This window comes from Myxine glutinosa, chromosome 7, assembly GCF_964187855.1.
Source record: "Myxine glutinosa chromosome 7, kmMyxGlut1.1, whole genome shotgun sequence".
Lineage (NCBI taxonomy): Eukaryota > Metazoa > Chordata > Myxini > Myxiniformes > Myxinidae > Myxine > Myxine glutinosa.
The window spans coordinates 117028718-117050286 of record NC_136267.1 but is presented as its reverse complement, the minus strand read 5'-3'; the positions used below and the strand labels follow the sequence as shown (position 1 = coordinate 117050286).

The window sequence follows — 21569 nt, the reverse complement described above, 5'->3', positions numbered from 1 at the left end:
AAAGCTGGCCTCCAAAGCCAGCTGCATATACTGGGCATCCTCTGTTGAATTATCTGATTTCCTTGCAAATTAGAATGACATGTAACCGACAAGGCCATTGAGGAATGAATGAATGAATGATCGTTTTAAGGCCATTTTCCCCGCTAGAGCGGGGGTTAGCCTTGCGGGCCCCATGACAATCATGGTTCCCTGTTTTGAGGCAATGTTTTTACGGCCGGATGCCCTTCCTGACGCCAACCCTTGGTCGCCTCTTGCGATGCGCAGGGATACGGTGTACCTATTCTAAATCGGGGTACACACCGGATCATTCATCCCAGCAAGCTGGTACTCAATTTGCCGACCTCGGAAGGATGACAGGCTGAGTCTACCCCCCTGGCGTTAATTCAGCGATCGATCGGGATTCGAACCCAGGATCCTAGGATCCCAAGCTGGCACCTTAACCGCTAAGCCAACACCAGGCTTTTGAGGGTTGAGACAAGGCCATTGAGGGTGGCCTGGAAATCGCTTTACACCCTCTCCAGTAAAACACTTATTCTTAAACTCTGTTGATATACAGGTTTTGTTTGTGCAGTATGTACAATGACTGATCTGTATGCACTCCATCATACAGATACAGTGACTGATTAATTAGGCCACCCTGTACATTGGTGCTAAATTGGTGGTAAAGATTGTTTTACCATTGGTGGTAAAATTGTACAGGGTGTGATTTACCACTCTGTACATTAGGCCACCCTGTACATTGGAAAAAGCAAAACCTGCTCTCTCCCCTGTGGACTGGCATCCCAGTATCCCACATGTTTACTGGACTCTGCAGAATCGACACGTCTCAACATTATTGGAATTTCCCACGATAAGGCTGAAGCACGAGGTCTGTTGCTCTCACACTGCAGGAAGGTCAGGAAACGTCTTTACCTCTGCCTCCGAAGGTATATGGAGGTTATGTTTTCACCCCTATCTGGTCTGTCTGTCTGTCTGTCTGTCTGTTTGTGAACAGGATATTTTAAAAAAGTTATGGACTGATTCAGACGAAATTTGATGGAGAGGTTTGTATGTGACAAGGACGTAATGATTAGATTTTTGTGAATATCCGGAATACGGGAATTTTTTTTAATCTGAAGTGATTCTTCACCATTGAGAGATGGGGCCAAAATTATGTATAACATGATATTTCAAAAAGTTGTGGATGGATTATGACAAAACTTGGTGAATTAATTCGTTTGGTGACAATAACAAGCCGATTAGATTTTGGTTCAGGTCTAAATCCAAATCTGGCCTATCGGTGGGATACAAAATGTAAACTGTTCAGCCTGGCAGAGGTATGCTCTACCATAGAGTACCATTCTAGTCTTGAGGCTGTTTTGTGCCATTCTTCCCTCAGGGGCTTCAAACAGGTGGTGCACCTCTATCTTGTGTCATCCTCCGTCCATACCTGTGATCTTATTAACCATATCTAACCCAACACTTACTTGCAGGTTGCTGTTTCCTCCCATCTTTTCTCTCTCTCTCTCTCTCTCTCTCTCTCTCTCTCTCTCTCTCTCTCTCTCTCTCTCTCTCTCTGTCTCTGTCTCTGTCTCTCTGTCTCTGTCTCTGTCTCTGTCTCTCTCCCTCTCCCTCTCCCTTTGACTGCTTGTTAGCTCACCTGGAACGAAGTCCAGGGGAGCTTATGTAATGGCACGTCGCCTGTCCGTGAGTCCCTTTCAACCTTTGTACTGTTGATCCCTTGTCAGTTCATATATACAGTATATATATATATATATATATATATATATATATATATAATCTGTCACCTTGCTCTTCCATGAGCCTCGATCTTGTAAGCACAAACGAGGGCTGTTATGCATTGACACTCTTCTGCCATCCCTCATAAAAAGGATTGTGGGTTGAGCTCGATGGCCATTCTTCCAAGAATCCTAGCTGCACATCAATCACAGCTTGTTTATCTGAATATCTTGTACAAGCCTTTAGGGAAAAGCTTTGAATATTTCGATTTTCTTTGAATTGAGGGGAATATCTTGCTTATGACATCTTGCTTATGGTGTCAGGTGTTTACGGTGTCAGATGTTTACGGTGTCAGGTATCAGGCGTTTATGGTGTCAGGCTTATGGTGTCAGGTGTTTACACAAAGAGCAGCATGGATTTTTTTTCTCTTAATCTATCTATAATTCCAGTAATCTCTGTATGTGTGTCTGTGTGTCTGTGTGTCTGTGACCGCTGTTTCTCGACAACCACGGGTCCGATATACTTGAAACTTGCCAGGTATATTGCTGGGGACCCGAGGATGTGCCTTTTCAAGGTTTCATATTAATCGGAGAAGTAGTTACCGAGCTATGGCGATTTCTTTACCAAACTCCGCAAGCCGTTCGCTTTGGACCAAACCATTTCATGTAAATAGAGGGGGGGGATTGTCACCGTACTCGCAAGCCGTTCGCTTTGGACCAAACCATTTCATGTAAATAGAGGGGGGGGGCATTGTCACCGTACTCGCAAGCCGTTCGCTTTGGATCAAACCATTTCATGTAAATAGAGGGGGGGGATTGTCACCGTACTTGCAAGCCGTTCGCTTTGGCTTTGCGAATGGACCAAACCATTTCATGTAAATAGAGGGGGGGGGGGGGGGGGATATAATTTTAGATATATATATATAGTACGGGCATGCCCTAGTTTATATAAGTTTACTCTTTTGGTGCAGTTTGTTTTCATACAGTACAAGGTGATTACGCATCGACCCTCCTCGCTTGATTTCGTTAATATTCAACTTTTTCTGGAAGTGTGTCTTGGCGATTAACTTTTGATTGGTGCTGGAGGAATTTCACAAACAATTTAATATCTAATATAACTCAGACTTTATCCACCTTAAGAGCATGATAGTTGGCCAGATTCAAGTACCTAACTTGTTATCTAGTATGCTTCACAGAATAAGATGGTGCAGGCTACATAGTGTACTTACCTTTTGAATTGTCTTCTAAGTTTGATTATTGGGTCAGATGTAAACTGTCGGTCTGGTGTTTCGCAAGCTGGGCGTTGCATCGGATAGTTTGTTGTCCCTTGCATCAATGTTAAAGATCCCTCTACTGTTTGCTTTAAAAATCCCACCGTTGCTTCTGATGAAGAGTAGGCCAATTATTACCTGCCTGGTGTTGGCTTAGCGCTTAGGGTGCCGGCTTGGGATCCTAGGATCCTGGGTTCGAATCCCGGTCGATCGCTGAATTAACGTCGGGGGGTTGACTCAACCTGTCATCCTTCCGAGGTCGGCAAATTTGAGTACCAGCTTGCTGGGATGAATGATCACGGTGTGTACCCCGATTTAGAATAGGTACACCGTATCCCTGCGCATCGTAAGAGGCGACCAAGGGTTGGCGTCAGGAAGGGCATCCGGCCATAAAAAAAACATTGCCTCAAACAGGGACCCATGAATGTCATGGGGCCCGCAAGGCTAACCCCCGTTCTAGCGGGGAAAATGGCCTTAAAACGATCATTCATTCATTCATTCATTCAGGTCAAATGTCAAAATCCTGCCCGAACCTACAGGGGGAACTGCATCAGCAGTATTATTTGTACTCCCTCCACAGAATTTGTTTCCTTTGGGCCAAACTCGTAATGAGCTCCCAACCCAATATGCATACAATATGATACCAACCTGTAGAAATTACATATTTCCATTGTCCAATAAGAATTATTTGAGGGTTATCCCATAGTTTGTTCAAATCAAATCTTCAAATTCTTAAATCGATTTTTTTTCTTCTTAAAAGTGTCTAAGGCTCATTTCGGATTTCAATCCTTGTATCATTAGCTATGTACTGATCAGATGAGATCACCAAGCAGGCAACCCGAAGTCACATAATCATTAAGGTCCTGCAGGAATCATTTTGATGATTATGACAGCACAGTTACTGCCTGGAATATGCATAGATGGATGGAGAGCTATAAAACGGGTGGGAATTTGGTAAGCGTGAAGGTGACATCAAGGAGCCACCTATCCAGTTTGCATTTGTGCGGTACAGTGAGTTGGGTTTTTTTCCCCCTCTGCTGCCTCCGCAATGCAATAGCCGTTGAGTAGCTGGGCGAGAGATCATATTGGGGGGTGGCTGAGTGCTTTTAGAAGGCTGCACTGCATTGCTCCGCATTGCCCATGTCACATTGCCTTTGGGCATGCACGGCGCATAGTTGTTTTTCACTCCTCACCGCCACTTTTGAATGGGGTGGACAGGGTCGGGTCGTCTATGGCAATTGTGGCGATATCGTTTGTCTTTCCCTCTATCCTGCTGTCTGGCTGCCTAAACAAATATGCCATCCTTGGCCAAGTCGCCTGCCTGAATGTACGTGATTCGTAGTTTGTGAGTAGAAGAGGTTTTACAGGCAACTCAGTGAATACCATCTCTTTTTCTGGGTCAGTCCTGAAGGCATTATGTTCTCAGACAATGCACATGCTCATATACTGCTTGCTGGGAAGGTGAGTTCTTTGTTCATTTTGGATGGGTTTGTGAGGGTGTGAATGCAAAATTGTGCAATTTTATATCGTTGTTGAAAATTTGCTGCATACTTTTTGATTACAATGCATTTTATAAAGCGACTAAGTACATTTGGATATAGGGGAGTAAGTTGACCTTCAGGAAAAGTACAAATGTAATAACGTGCTATGTAATTGTTTTTTTTTTATTTTTTAAATGAGCTAAAAATGCTCGAAAGCTTAAGGAGGAAAACACGTCATTGCACTCTGGATTACAAGAGCATTAGTAGACAATGGGGAAATGAAAATGCTATATGGTATTTGAGCCTGTGTTCATTATCATAAGGTCTGTAGCTGTACCCAGGTAGGGAGACCAAATATGCCATCCTAGGAGGGTGTGGGGGGAAAGAAGTTGATCAACGACCTGGAAAAAATGCTTCGGTGCATTGACCTTGGCGAAAGGTAAAAGGTTGTCAAAAAGTAATTGTGGCTGGCAGGATGGCGTTGAGGTGTCTGCATTCTCACCTTCGAGCTATCTTGCCTTGGTTCAAATTTTGACCCAACTATAAACTGTCACCCTGGTGTTTTACATCCACGTGACGTATCAATGTACGTCATCCATTGCAAATATGTTAAAACTGAGGAATAATCTGCCAGCACTGGTCATTAGTGGACCTTAAAGATCCCACAGAGTCTTTCATGAAGAGGTGAATTATTGCCGGCACTCTGTCCAAGTTATTCATTCCTTGCACCTTTTTTCAAATGTCAGTCATGGCCAGCTGGTTCTTGAAAGACTTGAGCCAAAAACCTTCCTCGGCCAACCCAACAAGAAAGTGGGACCAATCAGAATAGTAGGCGGTTAAATAAAAGTGGTTGTAATATATTATATTTTTAAGTGATTAAGTACTTACAATGATTTAGCACTTTACATACTGTATCTTCAACATCAGTTGTGTATGTATGTATGTATGTATGTATGTATGTATGTATGTATGTATGTGTATATGTATGTATGTAAATGTATGTGTAAATAAATATATATATGTATGTATATATATATATATGTATGTATATATATATGTATGTATATATATATATATGTATGTATATATATATATGTATGTATATATATGTATGTATATATATATATATGTATGTATATATATATATATGTATGTATATATATATATATGTATATATATATATATGTATGTATATATATATGTATGTATATATATATGTATGTATATATATATGTATGTATATATATATGTATGTATGTATATATATATATATGTATGTATATATATATGTATGTATATATATATGTATGTATGTATATATATATATATATGTATATATATATATGTATATATATATATATATATATATGTATGTATATATATATATATATATGTATATATATATATGTATGTATATATATATATATATATGTATACATATATATATGTATACATATATATATATATATACATACATACATATATATATACATACATATATATATACATACATATATATATACATACATATATATATATATACATATATATATATATACATACATATATATATATATACATACATATATATATATATACATACATATATATATATATATACATACATATATATATTTATTTACACATACATTTACATGTGTATATATATATATATATATATATATATATATATATATATATATATATATATATATGTATATATATATATATATATGTATATATATATATATATATATATATATATATATATTTATGTATATATATATATATATGTATATATATATATATATATATATATATATATATATATATACACTACTCACAATAAGTTGGGGATATTGTGGGAGTGAGTTAATTTTTTTCATAGGTGTTAGGTTTAGGGTATTGAAATCAAGAATGCTGTGTTTTTTCACGTATTAATAACCATAGAATTAGGACCAACAACTTTTTTCAACATAATTAATACACAAAATCAACCACACCGAAGAACCTGCCAATATCCCTAACTTATTGTGAGTAGTGTATATGTATATATATATATGTATACACAGTTGGCTGCAAAAGTATGAGTCCAGTCGGAAAACTTATTAATTGAGACATGATAACAAAAAAAACTAGAACAGCACTTGGTAAAGCGCATACATATGCCAGGCTGAACAGTTTATGTTTTGTATCCCACTGATAGGCCAGATATCCTTCTGGATCTGAACCAAAATCGAATCTACTTGTTATTGTCTTTCACCAAAACTCATCCACCAAGTCTTGTCATAACCCATCCACAACGTTTTGAAATATCAAGTTATATATCGATTTGGCCCTGTCTCTCAACAGTGAGGATTCGCTTAAAAAGTTATCATATCCAGATCATCACTAGAATTTAATGAATTTGTCCTCATCACACATGCAACTCGTCCACCAAGTTTCGTCCGAATCTGTCCACAACGTTTTGAGATATCCCTTGCTCATAGACAGACAGACGAAAAGACAGGAGTGAAAATGTAACCTCCGTCCACCTTTGGTGGAGATAACTGGAGAGAAATTGATGTCATTCCATCACAAATCCCCATGCTTCACACCAATATCAAAGTTGAAAGATTGAAAATGGTTCCCCCATGAATGATCCAATATCACATTTTGAGTGAATTTGTTTTCTTCAGTTTTGATGCCTGCCACCCAATATCCCTGCCCCCTGGGCCACTGGGTGTATGAACTGGAAGTCAAATCCAAAAAACCACTACATATTTAATGCGTTCCCCAATGTTGATTGCATATGCAAAGTTTCATTTTAAAATGTGCTCTTAGTTGCTTTTTTCGGTATTTGACCTTTTGACCCTGCCCGGCGCCCAATGATACTGCTCTTTTTTTTTTTTTTTCTTTTTTTTGTATACTGAATCGAGGCTCGTGAAAGAGCTAACATTTACTTCACAAACAAATCAACCAGACAAACAAAATATATAAAATATATGTCATGTGGTGCTTGCTCTGTTTTGCCATGTGGTGATCATAACTATGAAGTTTGGTGAATTTATACCCTGTTTTTTTCGAAAGCATTGGGATAATAATTGTAATATGAAACTTAAAAGCACTTTCTAGGGATTTCCATGAATTCTTAAGGATAGGACAACACTTGTACTAATAAAATAAAAAATAAAAAATCTGTCTTTACTTGTAATCAATAATTAATTAATCAGTGTGGCCCTCCTTTTGCCCTGAGAACTGCCTCAACTCCATTTGGGATTGATTTAATTAGTTTATGGATTATGTTTCAGTCGATATTTTCCCAACAGTGTTGTAATGCTCTCCAGAGCATAGTCAGACTGCTCACATAAATTATATCTTTCTCTCAAATGAATCCCTGGTGTTGGGCTAGCGGCTAGGGTGCCGGCTTAGGATCCTAGGATCCTGGGTTCGAATCCCGGTCAATCGCTGAATTAACGCCAGGGGGGTTGACTCAGCCTGTCATCCTTCCGAGGTCGGCAAATTGAGTACCAGTTCACTGGTAATTCCCTGCTTGTCGTTAAAGGCGGCAAAAAGGGTTGGCGTCAGGAAGGGCATCCGGCCATAAAACATTGCTTCAAAAAGGGGACCGAAAAACAACAACAACCACGGTTCCCGAAAAAGGCCAACCCCCGCTTGCCGGGAAAAATGGCCTCTAAAGGTGTTTTTTTTCCTTTTTTTTCTCAAATGTATTCCTCCTTCATTTATTGTCAAGACAAAGTGTCAGTCAAGAATAACTATAATTAATTAAAGAGTATGGATACACAATACTGTTACGGTTATGAAATCTGCCAAAGGGGATCGAACATCCATGACACACGGAGCTCCATAGAGTCAGTTATACCATTGGTATGTGTGCACAGATAGACCCCTTCCCATTGTCTCGAGGGAAACGGGGCAGATGCGTTGTGTGGGCTTAGATAGGCCTTTTTCCTTCTCTCTAATTATCCGACTGTTCTTACTGTTAATTCTCCTTTCAATCCTTTCTATTCATAACCATGGCCCATTTACCATGGTTACCATTCAACTGATTACAGAATCCCATTCGGGTCCTTCTCTTCCCCAAATGACCATCTAACCATTAATTGAGTCCATATTGGGTATAAATCCATTATTCTTTGCAAATTCCTTTTCTTTAATATTCCCTGCAGCAAACCGACAATTCCCTGCAGTAACATTAATCGGACGGAAGACCAGTTAACAGGCGTCCCACCCCACCATGCTTTGTGTACCACTTTCCCAGCTTTACACCCCACAATGCACTGCCTCTCCAAGACTCTATCTCATGCTGTGCGTTGTTGGATTTGACGCCCCCACGTACTGTATTTTTATCTTTGTGTATTGTACCACAGTAATAGTTGAACAATGATTGGTAAACAAATTAGTAATGAAAAGGGTGGTTATCCTGCACTAAGTGACAACGTAATGGTGTGACTGGATGTCAAATTAGGCATAGTGAAGCAAAATAAGAATGGTGAGCGACCAGCCAATATCGCTTGCTATCTTGGTTTGCTGCTGACGACTTTTTGAACTATTTTAAAGAATGCCGACAAGATATTGAAGAAATGCAAGAAAATGCCTCAGCACTGGGATATAGATAACTTGTCAACGCAGCGAGGTGATGGATAAAATGGTGAGGATGCTCTCTACCCAGCTGGATGACCTCAACAAAAAGAAGAACCCACTCAGCTTGGTCTCATACAGCAGAATACTGTTAGCTTATTCGAATATATCCAGCTGGAGGGGGGGAGAGAGAGTTTGCAGCCTGCCAAAGAGGGAAAATGTAGTGCAAGCCATGGATTCAAGAACATCCAAGTGTTGGGCAAAAGATGCTGATGCAGCCGATGTGTTCCCAGCACATTTTTTTTTTTTTTTTTTTTTGTATACAAGATCGAGGCTCGTGAGAGAGCGAACATTAATCACACAGAAAGACAAACAGACACATAAAACAAATAACATCGGGAGTGGTAGACAAGATGGGGAGAGAGGGGGAAGGACACAAACACAACATTTGAGAGCAGGGACCGAGAGACATGGAGACATCGAGAGATCTGTGGGAGGGAGAGGGCTTTGGGGGGGAGGCATGTGAAGGGGGGGGGGGTGGGAGAGGTATAAACATATGGACACTGCCAGGACTTCCAGGAAAGAAGTTGGAATTTCAAACAAGGTGGATCTGGGGTGAATTAGTGGGGGTAGAAAAGATCATGGTTTTGGATGGGGGAAGATAAGAGATGGTGGTGAACAGCTGTTTTAAAGACCTGGAGGGAGGAGTGGGATTGAAGGGAGTGTGGGAGTTTGTTCCAGAGGCGGGAGAAAAGAGGAATGAAAGAGTGAAGGTGAGCAGAGAGCCGAAATTTCGGCAGTTTAACCATCAGAGGGTTGCTGGCAGATCTTGTGCGACCTGTAGCAATATTTGGGGGACAGAGCACAGAGAGAGCTGGGGGAGCAAGGCCGGAGAGGAGTCGGTAGAAGACAGAAAGACCACCTACCTGCCTGCGGTGAGTGAGTGAAAGGCCCTCAGAGATAGCTTCATCGCGGGAGATTCCAATGATTTTGAAAGCTTTGGATTCAACAGCGTGAAGCCGAGCCAGGTGTGAGGCAGGAGCACCAGCCCATAGGGGAGAACAGTATTCCATTGAGCTGCTGATGAAAGCCTTGTATGTGGTGAGGAGCTCAGGTGTGCCGAGGAAGGACTTCGCACGACGGAGGATGCCCAGTCGGCGACTGGCTTTGGAGGCCAGCTTGGAAATTTGGTTTTCCCAAGAAAGATCATTGCAATCATTGATAATCAAAGAAAGATCAAAGATCATTGATAATTGAAGGCAATTATCAAAGAAGGCTGCCATGATCCCCTGCATGTATTCAATCAATGTGGGTGTAAGACCGCTAAATCATTATTATAAAATAAAAAGTTATGGCAAGTGAGGAAAAATGATGCTTGGGTTTTATTTAAATCTTTTTAATTAATTGTATTTATCCTCTGTTATGTGTTTAATACGTATTTTTTGATTGCTTAACTTGTTGAGTCGTGTTGTATAAGACGTAAACTAATTGTAGGAATGCATCCCCCTAATTACATTAATTATTGTGGGGATAAAATCCCTGCTATCCATCTTTTGATACAAGTCCAACTTTAGTGGAACATATCTTGGACGTATAGCGAGGACCCCGAGTTGACATTTTTAATCTTTTTAATCTTTTAAAATCTTTTTTTGCTGTTCTCAGTCATTTCAAACTTCTCCAGTCATTTTCTCTTCTCTCTGTGAATTGCCATGTGATTTCTTTAATATTTTGCTCTCCTTTCTTATTGTTGGCACTTTTTGTTTTACAAATCTACACATTTATATCGGGATTCATACGAACAATTTATATTTGCACGAAGATGAGCTGATTAGTTGGAATATGTTAAAATATGGACAGGTAGATGTTATGGAGTCGTAACTCGAATTTTCTGAATATTTTTTGTATTCCTCCACAGACGCGTGATGATTTCTTAGGTCAAGTTGATACGTCACTTAACCACTTACCAGTAAGTTTGTAGACACGTTTTTTGGTCACATTTGGTCATTGTTTATTTCAATACTAGCAAAAATAAAATCCTCAGTGCCAGGAAAAGCAGCACGCAAAAAAGTACCCATCCTCAGTGATGGGGAAAGTTTGTTCGTCCATCAATTTAAATTATGTCATGGACTTTTAAAAAGTTTAATTGTGTTGCACTCAAAAAATCCAGTCTCTTCAATTTGAGACCAATTTGTAGTCCTGTTTGCCAAAAGTTGCTATATTAGCTACTTTGGCCTCATTTGTGGCCTCAAACCGGCCTCTAAGGCTGCAACCACATAGCCCATGTTACTTCCCTTACAAAGTTCTATCTGTACCATGAGTATGGATTTTGTCGCTTTAAAGATGTAGCCGTGCATAAGGAACAGGTCCTGAGAGAGATAGAGGAATATATATATATATATACACACACATATCCGAAAACTAAAACTTTGCAGGCAGTTCATACTCCGTCGTATACTGTGGCAATTGTTCTTCTTTACAAGACAGGATCATGCAAGGGTTAGGTAACGGACAGGAAAAAGCTATGAACTGTTAGTGCGCACAGTGGGGCCACATTTGGCCACAATAAGTAAGGGAGTTAATGAATAGATAAAAGGGAGAGAGATAAGGGGGAGGGTGGAGGATGTACAGTAACCTATGAAAATTTGTAAATCATAATTAATGGTAATTTGTTTCAAGATTCGCCCAAAAATATCATCCAACTCCGAGGATCTCTTCTTTAATCTCGACTTTAAGGTTAATCATCACTTTTTCTTTTTGGTTGCAGACTGAAGAGCCCTCTCAGGAAAGACCATACACATTCAAAGATTACTTGCTGCGGCCACGGAGGTGAGCATGCGTTTGAGCATAAAGTATCACCACACTGATAAATCGTATTTTAGGTCCATGTCACATTGACCTTTCAGAGCACATTTCTGGAAATGTTTGATGTCAGAGTCGGACCCAATTTTGATTTTGTGCTCAGGGTACTTCATTTAAACTTCAAAGGAAGGAATATATGGAGAAAATCTTGAAAGCATCTGTCACATCCTATCTGATTGTCATTCGTTAGACATAACCGAATTACTCATCCAATCTAAAATATGCCGCAGCTCATTTGGCCAAAAAGATCCCTCTCCTCCCTCCCCTCTCCAAAAAAACATTTATTTGTGATGTCTCACTTTATGCTTAAGATTCCCCTTTCTTTGTTTGGTAATTTGGTTTGGTAAAGTAAACACAAGGATGGGTCATCATTGCTAGCTCTGTATTATTTAATTCCTTTCCCCCTCCCTACATAATTTTAACTAGATCGGCACTCAGTAGAGAGCAAACCTCCGCCTGGTTGGCCATATCACTCAATGGCGAAGAATCACTTAAAAAATTAAATAAATCTCATATCCGAATCCATATTCAGATCTTCACCAAAATCGAATATTTTGTCCTTGTCAGACACCAAACTGGTCCATCAAGTTTCGTCCAAATCCATCCACAACTTTTTGAGATATCTTGCTATGTATAATTTTTGGCCCTATCACCCAATGGTGAAGAATCACTTTAAAAATTCTAATAGCCAGATCCGAATCTGGATCTTCACTAAAATCTAATCATTTCGTCCTTGTGACATACATCTCTGCCAAATTTCGTCCGAATCTGTCAACAACCTTTTGAGATATTTTGTTCACAAACATACAAACAAACAGACAGGGGTGAAAACATAACCTCCATCCACCTTTGGCGGTGGAGGTAATAATCTCCCCCTCCACATTGCAATTGATTATGGTAATTTGTATTATCCATTTATTACAATTCAATTTTGTGTTTCTTAGACAGGTGATTTCAACTGTTTACCATAGGATTTTTTATTTTTTTTGTATACAGGATCGAGGCTCGTGAAAGAGCTCACATTTATCACACAAAAAATCAAACAGACACACAAAATATATAATAAGGGGAGCGGTAGACAAGATGGGGATAGAAAGGGAAGCACACAAACACAACATTTGAGAGCAGGGACATCGTGAGATCTGTGAGATGGGAAGGGTGGGGGGGGGGGGGGGGGGGAGGGAATGAACTATAAAACACAAGGACACTGCAAGGACTTCCAGGAAAGAAGTTGGTATTTCAAAAAAGTAGATCTGGGGTGAAATTAGCAGGTGCAGAAAAGATCAAGGTTTTGGATGGGGGAAGATAAGAGATAGTTTGTGAACAGCCGTTTTAAAGACCTGGAGGGAGGAGTGGGATTGAAGAGAGTGAGGGAGTTTGTTCCAGAGGCGGGAGAAAAGAGGAATGAAGGAGTGAAGGTGAGCAGAGAGTCTTGATTTTGGCAGTTTAACCATAAGAGGGTTGCAGGCAGATCTAGTGTGACCTGAAGGAATATTTGGGGGACAGAGCCCAGAGAGAGCTGGGGGAGAAGGCCGGAGAGGAGTTGGTAGAAGACAGAAAGACCACCAACCTGCCTGCCATGAGTAAGTGAAAGGCCCTCGGCGATAGCTTCATCGTGAGAGATTCCAATGATTCTGAAGGCTTTTGTTTCAACAGCCTGAAGCCGAGCTAGGTGTGAGGCAGGAGCACCGGCCCAGAGGGGGAAACAGTATTCCATTGAGCTGCGGATGAAACCCTTGTATGTGGTGAGGAGCTCAGGTGTGCCAAGGAAGGACTTCGCACGACGGAGGATGCCCAGTGGGCGACTGGCTTTGGAGGCCAGATTGGAAATGTGGTTTTCCCAGGAAAGATCATGGCAGATAGTGAGACCCAAAAACTTGAGTGACAGAACATCTTGGAGATGATTGTTCAGAAAGCAGATGGGAGGGTTGTCCAGTCGGTCCTTTCGGAGAGACATAGTGAGAGTGTGAGATTTGTCAGGATTGAAAGACTTGTTCCACTTGTTTGACCAGTCTGTGATTTTGTCCATGTCTGCAGAGAGTGAGGAGGTTGCAGACTGCCGATCTGAGGGATGAGGAATGTAGTGGCAGAGAGTGGAGTCATCAGCAAAGAGGTGGAGAGGATTTTCAAGAGAGTCAGAGAGATGTTTGATGAAGACCAGAAAAAGCACAGGCCCAGAACACTGCCGGAACTCCAGCCTGAACAGGAAGGGGAGATGAGAGAAACCCATTCAGAGCCACACGTTGACTATGACTAGAGAGGAAGTCCGCAAGCCATGCGTGGAGATTTCCATGGATACCATCGGAGGAGAGTTTGGTGAGCAGATCGTGGTGCCATACCATATCAAAGGCACGTTATATGTCAAGGGAGACAGCTCTAATTTCCTGTTTGGCATTGAGGACCTCCATCCATTGTTGAGACAGCAGAAGCAGCATGTCTGGAGTAGAGTGACGTGGTCTGAAACCAAATTGATGGTCAGAGATCAAGCCATTGGAGAAGAGGAAAGATTTGATATCCGAAGCAATGATGGATTCCATGACTTTGCTGATAATTGGGAAAAGGCTGATTGGTCTGTAGTTGCAAGGATTTGTTTTTGCACCTTTTTATGTGTAAAGCGGTGATGTTGGCTGATTTCCAAGCTGATGGCAGATGACCTTGAGCAAAAGAGAGGGTGAAGAGAACAGAGAGAGGGAGTGAAAGAGCGGCAGAGCAGGATTTTAGGACCCGTGGGCTGATGCCGTCAGGTCCAGTTACCGAATCAGAGTCGAGGGTTGACAGAAACTTTTCCACCTTGTCAGGAGAAAAGGACACAGCGTCCAGGAGCAGCTGGGTACGACTGGGTATGGTGGGTACAGAGAGGGATGGGTTTGGGACACAGGATTTAGAAGCAAACACAGAGTTGAGGCATTCAGCTTTTTCACGAGCGGTCAGCTGTGGGGGCGTTTGAGGTAAGGGAAGGGATGGAGGGGGAACAAACACCAGAAACAGATTTGACCAGACACCACCATGATTTGGAAGAGGGAGACAGGCTTGAGAGTTCAGTCTTGAGAGAGGAGAGATATTGTTTCCTGGCTCTCCTGAGGGTGGACACACACTTGTTTCGGGCTTTGTGAAAGGAAAAGAGATTTTCTTCCATTGGATTTGATTTCCAGGAGGCGAATGCAAGTTGTTTCTGGGCAACTGCCTCACCACAAGATTCCGTGAACCATGGACGGGAGGAAGGGTATGACAACTGAAGACGAGATGGGATAAATCTGTGCATGAGAGAGCGAGCCATTTCCTTTGGAAGAATTCCCAGGATGAGTTGATGTCAGAGGTGGTGGAGATGGGAGACCAGTTCAGATGATTGATGGCTGTTTGAGGACCGTGCCATTTGGCCCGAGTGAAATGCCAGACTCGTCGACGCTGAGGAGGCTCTCTGAGAATGGTCAGAGAGATGTCCACTTTAACAAGCACACGATCAGATGAGCCGATTGGAGCAGAAGAAGAGCAGCAGACATTTTCAGGGAAGTTAGTCATAACCAAGTCCAGAAGAGAAGATGCTCTGTTGACTGAGATCCGGGTCAGGAAATTGACAGATTGTGTCAGTCCCAGTGAGTCGCAGAAGTCCTTTGCTGAAGAGCCATGGCTGGTGAGAGAGGTACCCACACCCAGCCAACTGGCATGGTGACAATTTAAATCACCACATATGAGGAAGAGAGAGTTGGGATGGGTAGATATAAGTTGGTCCATATTATCAGACAGCGAGATGTAGATGGAGTCATCACTGTTTGGTGGACGGTACAACACACATATGAACAAAAGGTGGGAGCGAAGGGGAAGCCGTAGCCAGAGGTTTTCCTGGGGGTTAGGTGGAGAGAGGGCAGTGCAGGGCGAGTGAGGAAGAGAGTTTTTGATAAAGATAGCAACCCCACCTCCAGGACGAGGCTCAGGTCTATCATACCGGAGGAGGGAGTAACCTGGGAGAGATACCAAGGAATCAGAGACATCCTGAAGGAGGAAAGTTTCAGTTAAGCAGATCAAGTCCGGTTTGTCAGAAGCAACCTGTATGGAGAGATCAGTCAAGTTTGAGCAAAGGCCCCGGATGTTTGAGGTCCATACCGTTAATGAAGAGGAAGGGGGAGCATCGGATACAGAACAGGGGGAGGGGGGAAGGGGTAGGGTAAGATGTGGAAGAGGAGGAAGAGGTCGGGAGAGCTGTTGCAAGTGTGCCAGATTTCAGAATAGCTTTGAGAAAGGGAAGGATGGGGCGGACAAAAGGTTTGATGGTGATTGGTGAGGCAAAGATGGACCACAATCGACCGCTGAGAGAAAACAAAGCCTCAAGGTAGGAAGATGGTGATTGGGTGAGGTTATTTGAGGGGGGTGCAGAGCGGTGAAGAAGGTTTGGGGAGATGGAGGTGAGAGTTGGAAGGGGGAAGTGGGGAGGACGTTTTGAGGAGGAGGGGTGAGAGGGGCGGAATGGAGAAAAAATGAGGGTGGGGGAGATTATAAGGGGTGGGGTGAGGGGGGAGTTTATGAGGGGAGGGGTTAGGGGGGAGTTTAGGAGGAAAGGGGCAAGGGGGGGGGATTTGAAAGGGATGGGAGATGGGGGACATGTGGTGCGGGGGGGGGGGGAGTTTAGGAGGGGAGGGGCAAGGGGGAGTCTAGGAGGGGAGGGATGAGGGGGGAGTTTAGGAGGGATGGGGCTAGGGGCGAGATTTGAAAGGGATGGGTGGTGGGGATGATTTGGAGGGGAGGGGTGGGTTTGGATTTTAGAAAGTGTTGTACGATTATTGGGAAACGAACATTTATTGCAAAATGAGTTTCTTGTGACCTTCGAGGCAGAGATACGTTTAAGGACGCTGGCGTGGGGGGGGGGGGGGGGGGGGAGGGTGGAGTGCAGGTGAGTTTAGGGATTGTGGAAAGGAGAAGCTGTAAGAGATGGATTTTTTTTTGGAATGAATAGATTTGGTGAGCAAGTTGAGAGCAACCTTGTAAAGAAGAAGAAGATAAAAGTGTTATAATATACGACATAATACAGCACTTCAGGGGAAAGTTTAAACATTTTAAAATTGAACAGTGAAAACTATCGGGAATGGGGGAGAAATGTGGGTGAAACACGTGGTCGAAGAACGAACGAACAAAAAGAACAAAGAAGGAAATGTTTTTGGTTTTTTTGGTTTTTTTGAGTTGAGATTTTAAACAAGGAAGTATGGGTTGAAAATACCGGGAAAAAACTGAGAGAACGAGAGTAGATGGACCACAATCGACCGCTGAGAGAAAACAAAGCCTCAAGGTAGGAAGCTTAAAGAACTAGGCCCCAAATAACACGGCACGAAATACTCGTCTATTTTATACAGGTATGAAAGATTAACACGGAGAATCCTCCGAGGGACACACTATAGGTACACACAAGTAAGATAAATACAGTTTCGACAAAAATACAATTGTGAACAATTACTTAACTTCGAGCATGCGTGAAGAGCGTGGACAGCTTCGAAAAATCGTGACCTCCCCGGCAAGATCTCGCGAGATCAAGGATCTCCAGGATCAAGGATCGAAAACAAATCCTTGATCTCCAGGATCAAGGATTTGTTTTCGGTTATCAGAAGGCAGGGTAGCCCTGGTGTTGGGCTAGCGGCTAGGGTGCCGGCTTAGGATCCTAGGATCCTGGGTTCGAATCCCGGTCGATCACTGAATTAACGCCAGGGGGGTTGACTCAGCCTGTCATCCTTCCGAGGTCGGCTAATTGAGTACCAGTTCACTGGTAATTCCCTGCTTGTCGTAAAAGGCGACAAAAAGGGTTGGCGGCAGGAAGGGCATCCGGCCGTAAAACATTGCTTCAAAAAGGGGACCAAAAAACAACAACAACCACGGTCCCCGAAAAAGGCCAACCCCCGCTTTGCGGTGGAAAAAAAAGCCCTCTAAACGGTGGTTATGAGAAGGCAGGGCCTGGAATGTCTATCAGGCTTAATCAGCATCACATGCATCATTTTCCTAAATAAATGGCTAAAAACAAAACACTGTGTAATTGGGTTGAGAAGTTAGAAAGTCTTGGCTTTACATTTACTCTTGGTTTTGGGTTCAAATTCCTCATGATTTAATGATAAATATACAGACTTGGCATTTAATATGGAATATTTTTTTTTCTTGACTTGGGTTTACTTTCTTAACTCAGTATATCAGTCTGGTGAGTTTCTTTTACACTTTGGTGATTTATTTGTTCAAAGAACCATGTCACTTCTGTCGCAGCAAGAAGTCAACAACAGGATTATATCACAGGTGGCGTGGCAAAATGTACGGACAGGTGCATTTGATGATTGGCTTCACAGTTGGGTATACAAGGGTTGTTGCGTTCTGTATTAGTGGAAAACAACTGCTGCACGTCTCCAAAAGTTATTGCCGCTTCCTCTGGAGATGGTCCGTCAACTCGACAATGCTGTTTGTCATGGAGTGGTGGCTTTACGAAATTACGGCATGAAACAGCGTGCTATTGCTCGGCAGTATGGCATCACTCAAGGTCAGGTGTCAAAGATCCTGAAACGAAATGCTCAGAGGGGTGTCCCTACTCCAATACCGAGGCCAGGACGTCCCCGCAGAACCACAAGGAGGGATGATCGCCAGCTGCACTGGTTAGTCCGCAATGGCCGTACCTAGTCAGCTAATCGGCTTAGGGCTGAGTGGCAGCAACTGACAAATGTGCCTGTATCCAGAAGGCCAGTCAACCAACGACTGGTTCAAGCAGGCTATCGTGCCAGGCATCCCCTGAGAAAGCCACGCCTGACCAGACAACACCGCCAGCGCCGATTGCAGTGGGCCAGAGAGCACCGTCAATGGCAGCCAGGACACTGGAATCACGTGATCTTCAGTGACGAGTCTAGATTTCTGGTCTATCGTCAAGATGGCCGCGTCCGAGTGTGCAGACAAGTGCATGAAGCCTACAACAAAGATTGTATAGTGCCAAGAGTCCAAGCTGGAGGTTGTGGGTGACCGTTTGGGTGCTTTTCATGCAGGGGCAAAACTGACCTGGTTGTTCTGAATGGAAACCTGAACCAGTTCAAGTACAGGGCCATTCTGGAAGAAACATTGCTTCCATTTGCTCGTGCAGCCTTTCTAGGAAACTTTGTCTTCCAAGATGACAATGCACGGCCTCATCGTGCTCGCATGATCCAACACTTTCTTGCTGACCGTGGTGTAGAGCATATGGAGTGGCCTACCATGTCCCCGGATATGAATCCGATAGAGAACTTGTGGGCAGAATTAATGCGTCAAATCGACCACTTGGACCAGCAGCCGACCTCTGTGCGTGAATTGCAGCAGGCTATTGTCACTGCATGGCAAGCGATTCCTGTCCAAACCTTGGCAAATCTCGTGAACAGCATGCCTCGACATGTACGTGGTCTCCTGAATGCTCGTGGGGGTTACACGAAGTACTGAACTGTAATTTTACTGTCCGTAATCCCAGTCGTAATTTCACTTTTGTTTTTGTTAAAAAAAATTTTTTGGCTAATGTGCAAAATAGACATACTTCTGGAAAACGTACAGAAGTTTAACACAGTACTGTCCATGAATTGAGTTTGATATCAGTTTACATCACTTTCAAGGATCAATTTATTTGTTTCGAAATGTCAAATGTGGTTTTTGTTTCTTTTAGAGGTCACATTAACAAAATCTAGAATAATTTCAACATAATTCCAATGAACTTTTGGTTCTAAGACATCTTGAAAAGTAAGTTCACCCCCACAAAAAAAATATTCCATATTGAATGCCAAGTCTGTAAGTATAATAACGAACTGCCACTTCATAACTGCTAGCAGTGATGATGAGGTACCAAGATGTCCCGCTTTGACACGGCCGTGCTTTGATACAACCCCGCTTTGATACGACCCCACTTTGATACGACCCCGCTTTGATCGGACACATGACCCATGACGTCCTCTTTACCCTTTTGGCCTGACAAATTTGCTCGGGTTGGGGCAGGTGGCGGGAGGGGGTGGGGGGGGGGGGGGTTAGGGGTGAAAAAAGTTATGGTGTGTAACGGAGATCTGGTGGGGGAGGGAGATTGAATTGAAGATTGGGGGGAGAGGAAATTGGAGGAGGTGGGCGGTAGGGGGGAGATGTATTTGGGTTGGTGGAGGGGGTGAGATAGTTCTCGGGGTAGTTTGGAGGGGAGGGGTGGGAGGAGTTGCTTGTTCTTGGTGTTGAGGGGGGGGGGGTAGTGTTTGGGGTCGAGGGGATTGATAGATGTGTTGAAGTCGGTGGTGGTGGACAGGTGGATATATTGAGATATACAGTATAGGCATGTGGGGTGGAGGAGTTTCAGAACAAACAGGGAGTGGAGGGTCAGAGAATTGTGAGAGGGGTGTTGGCCTGTACAGCACCCCTCATTTTGATGCAACTCCACTTTGATCAGACACGTAACCCATGACGTCCTCTTTAAAAAAACTGGATTCACAATTCGATCTTAAAAATTCAATTCAAAGGAATTAAAAAATACTCACTTCAATAAATTTTTAAAATGGCTGCCAGACAATGCGACCAATGACGTTTGAATTAGCAAACTATATTCCAAAACAGTTGTTGATCATGAGCGTGAAGTGTCATATTGATCTTGGAACCTGTTCTGTTCAAGATAAAATTGTAAGGTGTCTTCTTCTTCAAATAGTTAATACATTCTTGCTACCAGACCGTGCGACTGATCACGTTGAAGTTTTAAACATGTAATCCCCTTGACGACTAGATAATAGTTGTAAAATTTGACTGCAATACCTTAAGCGGTTTCAGAGAAGGTTATTTATTTATTTTACTTTGATCCATTATGGCTGGCCAACCACGTGACTTTTGACATCAAAATTTTACACTCCTAAGATTGGATAGGGGATCACGTGTGTGGTGTTTCGTATTGATCGGATAAGGTTCATTTTTATATCCAAGATGGCTACCAAACCACGTGATCTATGACGTCATGATTTCCACACTATATGGAGCAATTGGGTGAGATGATATTTGTAAAATTTCATATTGATGGAGTTAGCAGTTTCAGAGAAATAATTTTTTTAATATCTTGTTTAAATCCAATTTGCCTGCCAAACCATGTGACTGATGGCTTTTTAATATTTTTATAATGGTGTATCCCCATGGGTAGTCGAACATATGGTTCAAATTTTGCATTGATCCATTCCGTGCTTTCAGTGAACAGGTTTTTTTTAATTTTTGCTTAAAATCTAATATGGTTGCCAGACTATGTAACCTATGACTTAATTATTCGAAAAATTATTCCCCAAGGCTAGTAGATCATGTGTGTCGAGTTTCACATGAATCTAGTAAGCTATTCTGGAGAAGTAGATTTTTGAAGATTTGCATTTTCAATCCAATATGGCTGCTGAACCACATTACTGACGACGTCATCAATTTAGTTCTCCTATACAATTTTTGCGTTGATCATGCTCATGAAATTTCAAACTGATCGGATCAAACGTTTTACTTTTCGAATTATGACGTCATAATGGAGGCACTTATGATGTCATTGTCAACATATATTTTCTTCCCCATGGGGAGTTCTTGACAATGTGCCAAGTTAAATTTTTTCCCATTGAGCAGTTTCGGAGATATAGAGGTGCAAGGTTTTTCGGTTTCTCGAAGATGGCGCCCTTACGACGTGGCCATTGACATCATAA

The 21569-nt window shown here is 42.3% G+C and overlaps 1 protein-coding gene across 8 annotated transcripts in view; it reads left to right on the top strand.

Annotated features, from left to right (window-relative positions):
• LOC137431527 (E3 ubiquitin-protein ligase NEDD4-like) overlaps positions 1-21569 on the top strand; it is a 274005-nt gene that overhangs the window by 165928 nt on the left and 86508 nt on the right. For 6 of the 8 annotated variants that reach the window (XM_078782180.1, XM_068122932.2, XM_078782178.1 and 3 more), the window contains 2 exons: positions 10967-11017; positions 11816-11877. In XM_078782180.1, coding sequence (XP_078638306.1) covers positions 10967-11017; positions 11816-11877 — 113 coding nt within the window. The remainder of the gene's footprint in view (positions 1-10966; positions 11018-11815; positions 11878-21569) is intronic. The other 2 variants (XM_078782179.1, XM_068122931.2) reach the window with 1 other exon arrangement.